General features: G+C 43.3%; 2 protein-coding genes across 4 annotated transcripts in view; one reads left to right on the plus strand and one right to left on the minus strand.

Annotated features, from left to right (window-relative positions):
* LOC136100977 (solute carrier family 23 member 1-like) overlaps positions 1-4461 on the plus strand; it is a 71083-nt gene extending 66622 nt beyond the window's left edge. Inside the window, exon 14 of one of the 2 annotated variants that reach the window (XR_010651291.2) lies at positions 4325-4461. Coding sequence is in view for 1 of the 2 variants with exons in the window: in XM_071800646.1 (XP_071656747.1) it covers positions 4325-4341 (17 nt within the window). In the remaining variant the exon portion in view is untranslated. The remainder of the gene's footprint in view (positions 1-4324) is intronic. The other variant, XM_071800646.1, reaches the window with a different exon arrangement.
* STRA8 (stimulated by retinoic acid 8) lies at positions 208-14870 on the minus strand. Of its 2 annotated transcripts, XM_065836660.2 has the most exons (9): positions 14732-14870; positions 13967-14164; positions 12296-12371; positions 10732-10816; positions 10179-10331; positions 7189-7456; positions 5905-5981; positions 4098-4209; positions 208-514 (listed from the first exon to the last, which is right to left on the minus strand). In XM_065836660.2, the coding sequence occupies exons 2-9, from the start codon at positions 14156-14158 to the stop codon at positions 440-442; spliced, it is 1038 nt and encodes a 345-aa protein (XP_065692732.1). In that variant the 5' UTR covers positions 14159-14164; positions 14732-14870; the 3' UTR covers positions 208-439. The 2 variants fall into 2 exon arrangements, with proteins under 2 accessions (XP_065692732.1, XP_071656760.1); XM_071800659.1 differs by lacking the exons at positions 208-514; positions 4098-4209 and adding an exon at positions 4490-5313.
* Between the last annotated feature and the right edge of the window lie 117 nt (positions 14871-14987).

Consider the following 14987-nt stretch of genomic DNA (forward strand, 5'->3'; position numbering starts at 1 on the left):
GAAAAATAATCACTGCCAGGATGCAGGGGCATTGTGATTTTTGCAGGTTGCAGTTCAAGATCTGCATCCTACAGGGGTGCCCAGGCTGTTGCTGATGTGACATCTCTGCAGCTCTTCCACAGCTTCTGCTAGGCAAGGTCACCTAGCTGTATGTGTCTCGGTTTACTTGGGAAGTGAGATTAAACATTAAAAAGCAACAGACAAGAGTATTTCTTAAGATTTTATAAATACCTAAAACCTGGAACTTTTAAAGGTATAAATTACTCAACTGATGTCAAGAAGCACTGATGAGGGAATGGGAAGCCAACAGTAACAAACCACTTTAACACAGTGTCTCCACACTGCTCAGAGAGGTGCTTCACTGAAAGAGATGCAGTCTCCTCACGTGCCTGGTGTACCCAGCAGTGCTCGGCAAAACGTTAGCAAACAGAGATACTGCTTAGAAATCTTCATCATCGAAGGTCTCAGTGCACCTCAGCATCACAGTCTCATAATCGAACTGAAGATCTTCTTCCTGAAAGCACCCCCCAACCCCAAAGCCAAGCAGCGTTAAAAACGGCAGAAGTTGACTGTTTCAAATATACAGTTAGTTGGTCAAGTGCTGGCATGTGTCAGCTATGCACCATGAACTCTCCTTCTTCTCTGAATCAGCAACCAGCACTTCTCAAGTGCCTGATGAAGAATGGCTCAAATTTTCAACCAATTTATTTCTAAAAATCACAGGACTCTGGCCTGTGTCTATTTACATCGTTTAGACAGGTTTTACTGACTGTGGTAGCAGGTGGGTCCCATAACAGGCTCTGACAACATGAGAGCTTCCCTGAGCCATTAACTTCTACTGACTTCAGGCTTTGCTGCTCTTTTAGAAACAGAAGGAAATGGCCTTCTCTTTGGCCAACTTACAGAGAACAAGTGGCTCTTGAGAAATCAAAGTCTAGGAGATTAAAGTGTTTGTGTCTGCAGTCCATCTAGTCCATTTTCTGCATTGATGCAAGTCTCTTTAGCGTAAGACTGTTTTTAAAAATAGGTGCTATTTAAAAAATATATAGCTTAAGGGGTATTAAATCCCACTTGCTTGTTAAGTGACTCATCTAAAATCCATAATTTTGAAAGAAAGCCTGCCTTTGAAGTTGCAAACATGCTCAGTGCTAATTAGAAAAAAAACCACTGGCTTTCACTTAGATACTGAAAAACCTTTGGACCTCAATCTAAATTAATTCTTTACTGCCAAGCATCTCGTATGACGTGACCTGAAGACAACAGCTCTTGGAAAATTACAAGATTTCTGAGCGTGAGATTAATTAAGAAATAGTTCTCTACCATGTAGCTTCCATGCTCCTGTCCTCATTTTTGGGTCACTGTCCTTTTAAGAGCCCTCCCTTTCCTGCCCAAATGATTTTCTCCCTCCTCTTGTGTGGGTCTTTCTTAAGTGTTTTATACCAGTGGGGTGCACGCCCTTGGCAGCCTTGAGAGCCAGGGCAGCGGCTCAAGAGGAGCTGCACTGGGTGGATCTGTGACTACGAAATGCTGAAATACGCCACACACCATCTCACAATAGTTCTTCGTATGTGGACAGTTAACCAGAAATGGCATAACAAAGGCTGGCATGTAATGACCAGCAATGAAACGCGTCACCTCATCAGATTAAAGGGAAGGAGACCATCTGCTGCCTTTCTTATTTCAGTCAGGTGCACATCGCATGCCTCGCTTTGGCACCTGCTACCCACCTCTTTGTCTTCTACAAGGTGTGTGCACAGGCACCAGAACATCACTGTATCCTTGGGACAATTTATCCCACCACTGCCAAAACTACTGGGCTACTGTGGTACCGGCACAGGTACAACATCCAGGGAAGGGGAATGATCTGCTGGGGGTTCAGTCACAGCCACAGGGTCAGCAGGAGGGGCTCCTTTCCCTCTCAACTGCAGGAGTACCTGATGCTCTTAGTAGCTCAATTTCTGGGGTAAGGTGTGTAGCCTATACTGAGCTCTCTGCTACTGTCTGAGTCGGTGTGTTTCAAACTAGCTGGAACATCTCCTAGCCCCGCTCTGCAACCACTTCCATAACCACTTTAATCTGTTTGCTTTGAGATGGACCTGAACTTCTGCTCTCAAACAGTTAGTTAGTTGTAATTTTTTTTTCCTCTTGGCAGGATTCTCTAGATGTGCTGTACTGCAGTTATCTAAATCAAAACAGATTGTGACCTTCACATTATCAGTACTCTCTAGCCTGGGCGATTTCTGCTCCAACTCCCTTTTTATTGTCTTATCGCAGACAACTCAAAGTTCTTGCATAAAAGAAGTGCATGCAGCCTTTTATTTTCTTTTGGATTCACAGAGCTCATTCAACTGCCAGTTTTCAGTACTTCAGCTTCTTTTGCTGCCTGTCTTCCCATCACTCCCATTCTCCTAGTCTTATTTCAAATGTCCGTCTTTAAAGCTTGAAAGAGACGCTGCCTCTTCTCATACCACCTTATCTGGGAGCTGTGAGATGGACTGTGATGGGCTCACAGGTAACAATGCAGCACCATGCAGAAGGACAAAATGGGACCACCCAATGCTGCCAGGCATGACGTTCAAAAAAGAAACTCTAAACCAGAAAATACCATATCTTGCCTAAAGCTTTTATTTATTTTCTAGGAGTGCTCAGCTTATGGTCATTTATATAAATGCAAGCAGAGCTCTGCTCTTATGAAGAGCGTAGTTATTCACAGACCAAAGAGCTGTGTACATTAGTGCCTGGTCTCTGACAACAGCCAGGAATGGATGTTTAGACCAAAACCACAAGAATTTTGTGTGTAGTGTGCTCTGTTCCACAATATAAGCTCCTACATTACAGCACAATCTGCTGTGAGCACCTTCTGAGCTGAGAACTGTATCTGGATGTTCAGATTTTAGTAACTGTCAATGGATTGATGCCCCAAGAGTTAAATCTGGTAATCTGCATGCACAAGTATTTTTTAAATAAGTTTGTTCATTTAATTGAGTGCTTTCTAATTCTTCTGGTGTTACACAAAATGAATAATCATTCTGTGTACCAAATCCACATCATTCAAGATCAAAATTCTCTCATGGTACACCTCGGTCTTTTTTTGCAGAAGAGTCCTACTCTATTAGCTCCTGTTCAGTGCCTCTTACTGTGCCTGCTGCCAATGCTCTGCACCTTCTCTAGTGCTACAGTGTCCTTGAGATGGGGGGAACCAAATGGCACGCAGCAGTCACCATGTGATAGATTCAGCCAGTGATGCAACCCTAGTTTCTGCTTTGTTTTCTGTCCCAATTACCCCTCGTCACAAAGACACTTATTTCCTTCCAAGGAGCATCTGCTCAAGTAACAGAGACTGTGTGGCAGCTAGCTGATAGAAAATAGCAAAACAGTGGCTACTGTGATGGTACAATTGTCTCTGAGCCCAAACAATCATGCTCTGGCTGAGGGATATCTCCCTTTTGGTCCTCCACTCACATGCAAGCTCTGAGCCACCTCCTTGGCAGGAGGGCAAGAAGGGGAGGAAGAACACGGCAAGCACAATGACTCCTGGCTCAGCAAACTGGTAACAGTAGGCTGAGGTTAAGAGGCAGCCCAGCAGCTGTTTATCAGCTTTTTCAAGGACAGGAATGCTCTAGTCATAGGGCTTCCCAGTGGATGGAACCTCAGGGTAGGGAACCTGGCACCTCGACAAGCAAGTGGTGGCTCTACTGAGCTCTGAATGAAGCAGCTGGGGGTTAATGGAGAACTGCAAAATGAGCTTTGTCTGCTCAGATGAGACCACTCAAGCTTTTCTACAAGGAACTTTCATAATAACAATTAAAATTAAAAAACCAAAACCAAACCAACAGTAACAACAAAATCAAACAAAAAACTCACGTCATTTGCTATTTTGAATAATATTCTAGGCAATAATAACCCCTCAGACTTTGCCTTTTACAAAGGGAATCCTACTGACTTTTTGGAATGACACATCTGAAATGCTGAACCCCAAGCTGTTATTTGTAATAACTCAGGACGATACAATCAGAAACATGGAAAGCTGAAATCCCTTTCTGACAATGACAGAAATAAAGTGCTCCTTCTATAGGTAATCCTTTGGCAAAGCTTACCTGGCAAAACTGTGTATTAGCAAAGAAGAGGCTTTTCAGGAAGTCGGTGATCTGCAGATAGAGTCTGTGGTGATCCTCTGGATTTTCTGAAGTGCTGCTTGCAAATGCTGAACTGAAAATGCACCACATACAACATTTAATGTCCTGTTCCTTCATTCTTCTCCTATTTACTTTCTCTCCTCCATATTTTATTTAGAAAATTAAAAAAACACTCTCATTTTTTTCAGTGTTACTCAGATATTAAGGATCATAGCCAAGGAGCGGAGGTGGACATATTCACAAGATACTATCTAACAAATGCAAGGAAGATATGTAAGAACAGAGAAAAGCAATACAAGAGACCAGTATCACAACAAAGAGATTCACTGATACATGACAGCTATAGTAACACTGTTTTGGGTAAGTATATATCCATTATAACAGAGAGCAATAATGGTTATTTGATAGTGTACTTAGTAGGGTTGTTCAGAGGAGCAGCTTTGACTTCTTTGGTAAAGTTTTTGAGTGAATGCAGTAATATGTGGTCATGAAATGACATATTAGCTGTCACTGGCAGGTTTGTACTCAGGTAACTTTGGCAAAAAGCTAAGATATCCATTCTAGACCTCACCCCTATATTCTGCCTGGGATTTTACAAAGTTCTGCTATCACGCCTCTGTTCAGAGTTACAAGGCACAGAATGACAGGGAAGGAAAGGAACAGGATAAATGCTGATTACTGCAATACTCATCTAATCTGGGACCTAAAACAACTGCAAAGATGATAGCAATACATTGTAGTATTAAGGAATACTTAATCTCATTTTGAAAGCAAACAGCAATTATGACATAGTAAATGTTATTTAATGGATACATATTTGTTAAGCTTTATTATGTATTCAAGTATATTCTGATAAACAGCCAAAATAACCTTATTTCCATTCATTCTGCTCTGGAATAGTGGTGAAAGAGAGGAAGAGAGTCACACTAAAGAACTCTCTAAATATGGAAAAAGTAAGTAAGTAGAAAACAGGATTAAAACAAACAGATTAAACCCGCTATTTGCAAAGAGAAACAATCCTAATGAAGATTAAGTAGCAAGAATGCATAAAAGATGAGTCATAATGTGATTTTCCTCTTGAGAAAAGCAACCCTTTTCTTTCTTTCGTCTACTGGGAAAAATCAAAGGCAGTGTCAGCTTTGTATCTGACATGTTCTCTTTTAGGTACTCATCTGACCTGCAGAGGAAAGAGATGTTATTATTTAACAGGTCTTGTGGATCTTTGATGTTACTGTTCAGGTCAAACACACTTTAGCTTAATCACCTCCTTGTGATTGAATTAGAGTACTCGAAAAAGGTAAAGGAGACAATGTTAAAAAATAGTAATTTTTGTCTCATTAAATGAGAGTACAGTTTATGATTAGCTAACTTATCCAGGGTATACCTTTTGGTCATCAGAGACCTAGTTAGTGAGAAAGAGAAAAGGGAAACATTACAAATACTGTAATGTGAAAAGATGGAAAGCTATGCAGAGTGGTGAATAAAATCAGAAGGACCCCAGTTACCCTGAAGTGATGGGGTGCTCTTAAAAAGTGATTCTCACTGATTCTACCATAAATGCCTATTAATCATTTCACTTTTGGACCTTAAGAGACAGTATTATTGTGAGCATGACTGCTAGAGGCTGCTATTCTCCTCATTTACTGAAAATTAGGCACAGAAAAGGAAGCTGGGCTACTGCCTTACTCCACAGGAAACTTGCTGGGGAATATTGACAGGGGTCTGTTAACTTACTTTGTCTAGCAAAAGGGGTGAGTTTATAGTTTACCTCTGGCTAGACATTCCCTGAGTCTCACTTCTGTCAAGGAAACCAGCAGCAACATCAAACGCATCTTCAAACATCACCTATCGGAGAAAACACTTCAGATGTCAACATATCCAGCCATCTAAGAGTTCTACCTAGGGCCCCACTTTTAATAATGAAATCTTAAAAAGCATGATACCATTTCTATTCATTTAACAGGTACGTTTATGGCTAGAGTAAACCAAGAGGGTTTTGTGGAGTCAGGAATAATAAGGAATAACTGCATTTCACGACTAGGAACACAAAGTTAGTCCATTCCCTTAGCCTCGTGCTTCAACCTCAATGAGACATAACATCTCTGCAAAAAATCAGTAAAAAACATTAATTGTCTTAGTGCTTTAGAGACTTGACTGGGGGCTGCTGCTTATGGCTGGAGACCTCAGCTGTACCAGCCAGTCTCCCCATATCTGATTCCTGGCTTACAAAGGAGTTGGATGCTCCCTGGGACAGACTGAGAAGCTCATTAGTTCACTCTGCCCTTATGCAGTCCACACATTTTCTGTGCCATAAAGTACTGAACATGCAACATCCCCAGGACATTTCTTAAGAAGTTCAGCAATATGAGCTGTGTCCTGAGACTCAAAAAAGAGATTGTCAATGCAGTTACTTAGATGCTAAAAGTGGACAACTGTCCCTCCCTTGCAGCTAAGAAAATTATATGCATGTCTTTGAGCAGCTATTTGCTGTTATTTCATCTATTTTTAACAAATGCCCTGGTATACTCAGTCACTGGCTTCTTGTCTCTGCACAGCCAGTCATTGGCCCTGTACCACTGGAGCTGGTCTACAAATACTTTATCTTCGCTACCAAGTGCTTTGATGAAAATAAAACACCCAACCCAAAACACAGCAGGCCTTGACAAACTGGTTATTCCTTCCGGATCCAGCTCATCTGTGCTCCTTAGAGAGTTTGTGGAGCACAGTAACTGCATAATTCTCAGTCTCGCTCCCTCTGGAACAAGTTAGAGCAAATTTAACTATTACTTAGCGTAGAAACTCTATAGGTCAGTGGAGATTAGCGGGATTACTGCCACTGCACTCCTACAGCTTGCTGTGTATCTTACCGAGAGAGAACTCGGTGCAGACATTTACTCAAAGACTGCTTATTGCCTCCACTTATGCATTCAAGTGGTCTTGGGAAAGCTTAATTACAACTACTGTTATTTTTCCAATTAAAAGCTGCCGAGCCAATCAGCAACTGAAGGCTTTGAGCTTCAGAGGCCAATGGTGTGTGTTACTGAGCACTTACTTCCTCTGGTGTGGAGACTGAGGAACCACTGGCTTCCTGACTGTTACCTCGGCTGTCCCTCACACTACCTTCCGTGCATGCAGCCTTAGGATCCATGAGGAAATCTCTCTGGCTACAGTACTGCAAGATGCTGTCTCTCCTTTCTTCAGAAAGCTCTTGCCAGAGGTAGGAAATAGCTGTGGAGACCTCAGGAAGAGGCACCTCCTCAGTGCAAACAATCCCATGCTCTATCAGCAGGTCCACTGTGTGCTTATAAAAATACAGGTATCTGTAATGAAAGGAAAGGGAGCATCTCTTAAGAGCAGGCTATGAGGCAGCCATCTACAATCAGCAGGAGGCTGGGGAGTAGCTCTGATTTGTAACTAATTCACTGACTGCCCCCCACTAAGACTTCACACAATTACTGTGGCTTGCCCAACATTGTTTGAAGGGTTTAGCAACCCTATTTTGCCAAGATTTCATCTGCAAAAGGCAGGCTCCAGCCCCAGTCCCAGCAGGACTGCCTCACTACAGAAGCTCCAGGCACTGCAGGCTCTACTTGTTGCACAGGCAAACCTCATTCTGGCATTTAATAGATTTTGTGTTACTTGCTTTTGTATCCTGAGGCTTTTACACTGTAAGTCACTTTTTATACTTTTACTGGCATTGCAATACACTTAAAAGCCTGGGCTGAGGTCATATCCTGACATGTTAAATACTATACACACAGACAGAAAGAGACTACCCCAGGCCTGGATGCTCTGACTTAATTAAGCACGGGAGCTCAGTTTCCTCCATTTTACATTCCTAGGACTGAGGTCCATCCACTCTGTAGTGAAACTGGTAATGGAACGTAAGTGTCGTAATTTCAACCTGGTGACAAAATCTCGGAAAGAACCTGATTCTTCGGTCAGCACCGTGTGACACAATGAACCGGGGATAATAATGTCTGCTTTGGAAAGCAGCACTGAAGGTTATTTTATGTTAATTAAATGCTTAGAGCTTCTCAGAGGAAAATAACAAGATCAAAGGAGTACAAACCAAGAGTTCTATAAACAGCAGTCATTGTTACTAAGTTTGGGCTCAAAATGATTCCTTGGAAGATTTCCCAAATGAGCACACTTCCTGATTAACTGAACAGTATTGCAAGAGAAAGTAACTCAAAAAAGTTCAGTGTTTTTTTTTTTTCTTAAATTAGTTCCAGCAAACAAATATTGAAAATCTTAAGATAATTCTGCACACAAGCATCAACTTGTTTAAAATCCAATTTTCATACTCCAGAGTATTTTCCACCATTGCAGGAGACAAAATACTGGAAGGGGAATAAGTGTCTTCATGTGCTCACTAAGGATTTTGGATGTTTAGCTCCAAACAAACTATCTGGAGTTTCTCAAACAGGTGAATCTGAATCACCATTAGACAGCTTTGATAAAGAAGTTAAGCTTGAACTGTGACTCAGTTATTTTCTTCCCAGCTGGAAGGAGACAACTACATTTTGCATTGGACAGAGAGTATTGTGTAGTCCTCCCATCGTAGCTCCTGCTGCTGAGCATGGAAAAACAAAACAGTCTGTTGAAGCTCAAAACATTTCTGATGCTGCCCAAATAATGTGATCAGATGACCACCAAAAGGCTGTTATTTTATTTGCTAAAGCGTCCATATTGTTTTATGCCTGTTATAAAAGATATTTTCTTGAGAAGAATTAGCCACAAAGCAGCTGCAGGCTGCTGTGAGATGGTAGGGTAAGTGCCAGAGCCCCCATGGTACAGGCCCTGGTCAACCTTGTCAGTGAAGAAAGTGAAAACCAGGTGTTTACAGCTCTGTCGTGCAGTATTTGATGAAGTAGAGCTTCCTTCCCCCAGAAAATCTTGATTCAGCACATTTCAAGGTCTTGTAAATGATACCTTACTACAGTCATCTCCAATTCATACAGGAGCAAAAGCAGGAACAGTAGCAGGTGGCTGGCGCCATCTGCTGGCACAACTACAGGCTCATTTTGATGAAAAACTCAATAACCCAACGAAATTTCATAAATAAGCATCAGTTGAAAGCAAATGAGAATGAACAACTGCCAAAGGTTTTGTTTATGGTGGTGATGCTGTGGAGGAGGATGCCAGCTGCAGCTGTAGATTCTCCTGCACTGTGTATCCTTAACTCTGGAATGTCCAGGGGAAAATAGACTCTGCTTGATGCTACAGGATAGATTAGAAATCCATCTGTTTCTCAAATCTTTACAATGAAATGAACACTTATTCTTTTGGAAAAGCATCCATGACCCCTAAGAATCTCCTAGTGCTGTCTGAAGCAAGTGGAAGAATGTGATGAACGTACTCAGTCTTAAGATATTGATAACTTCGAAAAAAGGCTAGTAATTTTACCATAACAATCCCAGGTTAAAATACATGGACCACTGACATGAAGACAATGGTTTTGGATTTTTAGATCCTGCACCAGGCACTTGGGAGCTGGTCCTAGAGGGGGTTACAGACTCGTACCCACTAGCTATAAGTGTAGCACACACGTGTTTAGGTTCCCCTGATCCTCTTCACGCTGCAGACATTTTGAGGCGTGCTTTCTGGTATCCTCCACCACCACACAGAGATATGCGCCTGCAGAAATCATTCTGGATGAATAACCTCCTGTTCCACTTGAGCTTGCCTGTTAAACCACTATTGTTAGCAGATACATTGCATCTCACTCTGCCAGCCACCCGGGCAGCCGTAAAGCACAGCCACACACCCAGTGACACACTTTAATTTTTTTTTCCTCTGAGGATGGGTGGAAGATCCCCAGGGATTTTCCAAGGCCTGCAGAGCTGGGGGCTGTTATGATGCTGGGAGGTCATTCACACGCAAGTTGCAGGTAAGGGGCTTGGGAGGTGCTCAGCTCCATCACCAGCAGGGCCAGAGTTGTGGGCACAAGGCTGCAGACTCCAGCAGGGCATGCAAAAGGCAGCAACAGTGTTAACGCAAACAAATTAAAAAAACAAAGGCAACATGGGCTGCACCTACCGTTCAAATTCCACCAGATCCGGGGATGAAGTGTCTGGACACTGGACAAATTCTGGCTTCTCATCCTCTTCCATTGTTTGTTTTTCACATTCTTGAATCAAATTCCAGATGCTAGAGTCACTCTCACTTGCAGCTTCTGAGGCAGATGCAGTGCTGGAAAGAGCACACCAGAAAAAGAGCCACATGAACAACTCCTTAACTGGATTAATAAGGCCCTTGTCATGGTCACTCCAGAGAACAGGGCTGTTCCTCCCAAGCCAGCTTTCTCCTCCTCCTTTTGCTTTGTGGGCGAATGAGAAGTTCTTGTTGTACATGAGCTACATAGAAGGGAAAGGAAATACAAGCACTGACTAGAAAAGAGACCAACAAGGTGCCTGCAGTGTTCATGCACCGTACAGGATTAAAGGGGCCAGGTGAAATCTCTTCATCTTTTCCTCACGATGCAAGGCCTCTGCTTGGAAATTCAGTAACAATAACAAAGAGGTTCAGAGATGCTGGGATGGAAGCAAGTATGAAGTATTATCACCTTTCCTTGATTGGTACAAGTCCTCACCTGTGATTGCTGAAGTGCCTCTTGACATATTCCTCCCTGACTTCCCCGACGCTGGATGGGTTTCCATCTTCCAGACTGAAGGACTCTGTTGTCAGCAGAAAGGTTACTGTCACATCAGTGCCACTTCTGGCTTCCCTCTCACCCTCAGCCCCAATCAAACAGAATAATTTCAATAACTGGTTCTTCATGAGCCACAGCTTTTCATTAGGCAAAAATGATGTAAAAGGAGGAACTTCTGCCTCTCCTATAATGTAACTAGCATTATTGGGAGTTTGCAATCATTGAGAAACTTAGAATCAGTGTCTTCTTCCTAATGTTGGTCTGACATAACTGATGGTAAAAACAACCAGCAAATCGAAGTCCAGGCAAGCGCTAGTCAACACAGTACTTTGTGATTGCCACAAAATGAGCAAATTGCATGTAAAAACCCCTGACAATCAACCTGTCATCCACAAGTAGTATGAATTGTACATATACACAAGTAAATAAAAGGGGAGGTTTACTTTCCAACTCTACTCAACCAGCCTCACTGCTTGTGATCCCTTCAATTTTCCTCTGTCAGACTATTGTTTCTACCTGCGACTGACTTCTATGGGTTATCCAACGACATGGGTTCAGAAAAGATTCCCCATTTTAAGCACTGGGACTTTTAATTTATGCAAATTGGAGGTGCAAGTTGCATGAATAAGTAATTTTTTTTTCTTTTTCCCAGCTGACAGCAATTCGGACACTTGAAAGGGCACAAAAATATGTCCAAAGTCTCTACCTCACCAGCCCTTACTCCTACGTGCTGCCACCGGAGGCAGTGGGCAGCATCAGAGAACAGAAGGCAGGTTGGCAAATGCGTGAAGCCGCACAGCAGGAGCAGTGTCACCTGTTCACACCACGTGCTGGACCACCCTGGCCCACAGTGTCACGGGTGATAACAGAGAAGTGCATGAAGACGCCCCGCCAAACTGAGGCACAACAAACCCGCAGCATTGCTCTTACCTGCTTCTATCCGAGTGAATTCTTAACCAGAGCTTTAAATTTCCTATACTAGGAATTCTTCAGCAGCTTCTCTGTCCTGCTTTACCTCACATCAGACCCTGCTGTTTTGAAGTTCACACTCGGGCCGTGCTGGACTCCCAGCACCAGGTGCCCATGATGACTGTGACGCCCACCATGCCTGGTGGCTGTGGCCAGGAGGAGCACAGTGGGAGCCCGAGTGTGCAGCCTGGGGACCTATAGCAGCCCCACACCTGCCGTGGGGAGACTCAGCAGTGGGGTGACAAGGGTAGACTGTCTGACCTGCCTTTTGCCACAGGGTAGCAGGAATTACTTGTTTCCTTCCTTCACCCAGGCTGCGGAGGGGGTAGGAACAAGTCAGAAGGGGATTTCTGAGGTGCAGTACTTAGTGGGTCAATATATTTTTGTGCTATCCCTTGCTTATTGCTGCAACTAAAGCCACAGCTGGCTCTAATGCTTTAATGGGCTCAGCTGTGTGCCTATCTGTCTCTGTTGAAGAAATAAACAAAAAACAAGCCCAGGCACTCTGTCCAAGGCAAATACTTGCATACAGTACCTTTCATCTTCAGCAAAGAACCCAAGGTTTGCTCCAGCTTCTGGATAGATTTCTTAGCCTTACGCAAAACCTGATACTAAACATAAGAAGAAATCAGAACTCGCTCTCTGCTCTGACTAGACTCATGTTTTAAGACACCTTGGTTGTTTTCTTCACTTTTCCTTCATTTTGACCTCCCATTATCTCAATGTCCTTGTGAAAACAATTGTGTTGTTTCGCCATCTACCATTATCCATATGTAAAAGGAGAAAGAACTAATAGCAGAGCAAATTTAAATACAGAATATAAACATTTGGATATATATTATGCAATACATACACACAACACAGAATCATGTATTTGCTACTTAACTCTAATCGTCTTTCATTAGCAACTGGTCATGTTTGGATCATTCTCTTCCTGGAGCATGTCCAGAAATACTATGCCATTAAGTTTTACTGGATGTCTACCAACTTTAGGCGTAAGACTTTACTAATAATTTCCCATGAGAATTTTTCTAGGAGAAGCCTTTGCCATATTCTACTTTCAGCTACACCGATGTAAACTGGAATAACTTCAGTGCTGCACATCATCCCTTCATCATTTAGAGAGAGCATAACTGAGAACATATGGCAAATGCATTTAAACATACACATCCCAAAAGTATTTCAAGATTTATGTGATTAGTAAGACCATCCACTGTCACCGTAGACAGGATGTGTAACTTGCAGAGAGTTCACACTGGATATTTTAGCCAGACATGAAGCACTAGGATTATGAATAAACTTCAGTATTTAGGCTCTTGAAGATAATTAACTTCCTTGGACCCTCACAGTCACCAAGGGGCACATGATATTACGAAAAAACAATTTTAAGAATTAGTATGTGAAGATAATCCCCTTAAACCAGACAGAACAAGCATCTGTTTAGTCTTGGCTTCTGTGATTATGGTAACTTCTGCTTAATTTGCATCTTGTTCAGAACAAAGCAGACTAAACTCTTACCTCAAACTGCATGAGAGGTAAGGCTCTTAGCAGGCACAAGCCCCAGATAGTAATATTTTGTGTGTTCAGAGTACAGGACTCCTGATATTTATTCCTTTGCCTCAAGCATGGTAATATCCATCTTTTCAGTAGCATTTTGGGTCAATTTAATCTTAATACACAATTTTGTTTTGATTAAATAGGTTCTTAGTTTAGTAAGGACCAATAAGCAGTACTGCTTTTTTTTTTTCCCCATGACTTATGTTTCCAGAGTGTCTTGAAGTCAGCATGCACCTCATAAGGCTGAATAAATTTCTCCCTCCTCTATAACTTGTTCTATGCCTAAATTCACTGCTCTGATTTCATAGAAAAATGCTATGAAATCAAGACAACATCATGGGATCCCTTGGGTTGTTTCCAAAGCACTATAAAGAACCTCAAAGCTAAAAAGAAGCTGCAAAAAAGCCATAAGAAAAATGCGGATAAGGCACATGATAAACCCATGACCCAGAGACTGCAAAGTGAACGACTTGCTCATGCTGAGCTGGTAGCTTTCAAGTAAAAGGGATCCATGAAAGCTGTACACAGTGAAATTACACACACACAGGCACCTGTAAAGATGGAGTTGCCATCCTAATAATCTTGGTTCAATTCAAACATACCCATGCATAATAGTGATACATAGAGAAATACAGCTGTCAGTCCACACCTTTGAGGCCGAGTTGTCTGACTGAGATAAAACAGCTTCTCGAAAGCTGCTGAAGAGTCTCGACAATGTAGCCCGGTGGCGTGCCTGTGACAAGCGCCGCTTTGCCACGCGCGGTTCTACCTCTTGCAGGTGTGTCAGGGGGCTGCGGCTCACTCCTGCATGTGGCTTGCTACAGTCTCCAGCTGTCTCCATCAAAAGCTGCAATGCAACATTTATTTATACTGAACAGATGTGTGAGTGGAGAAAATGAAACCTTACAGCCTGCGTAGTGGACAGACAGAAAAGGCAAGTTGAGGGTCACTGACAAGAGCACTCCCCACTCAATTTTCATACAGAATCATGGAGTTTGAAATCGTCTCTTTGCCCGAGGAATGCCATCTATGGGTACTGACTAAAACCCAATATGCCACTAACAATAAACAGCATGGTAGGACACATGGCCAAGACAAACCCCCACCTCCTGCACCCTTCCCTGCAACGACTTGATGCTCCATTTCCAAGGCTCAGCTTCACAAACTGCTGACCTCTCAGCTCACCCCATTATTAAAATCCAGACTTCTACACTGGATGGCCATTTTTTTGCCAATTAATCATGACATCGGAGTAGGACACCACACCAGACATACACATGTGCGAGAGGGCCAGACCCACGCCCAGCCGGGCCTACTGCAGACACCCCCGGCTTGACAGAGCCCGAGGTGCCCGCCCTGGGGAAGCCCTTCCAGACAAGGGAACCGGACCGGAGACGCCCGCCCCGTTACCGACCGCAAGTACAGCCTAGACGTCAGCACGCCCGCTCTTGCTGTTTCTTCAGCGGCTGGGAGGGGAAAGCCCGCGGGAGCCCACGCCGGGATGGATCGACCGACCGACCGATCGATCCACATCGACCGATCGATCCACATCGACCGATCCCGCCCGGCCCGGCCCGGCCCGCTCCCGGCCCGCCCCAGCTCGGCTCGGCCCCCTCCCATGACCACCACCGCGCCTCTGCCCGCCCTGCCCAGCAACATGAGTCGCACGT

The sequence above is a fragment of the Patagioenas fasciata genome, chromosome 1, assembly GCF_037038585.1.
Source record: "Patagioenas fasciata isolate bPatFas1 chromosome 1, bPatFas1.hap1, whole genome shotgun sequence".
In the NCBI taxonomy this organism is placed as follows: domain Eukaryota; kingdom Metazoa; phylum Chordata; class Aves; order Columbiformes; family Columbidae; genus Patagioenas; species Patagioenas fasciata.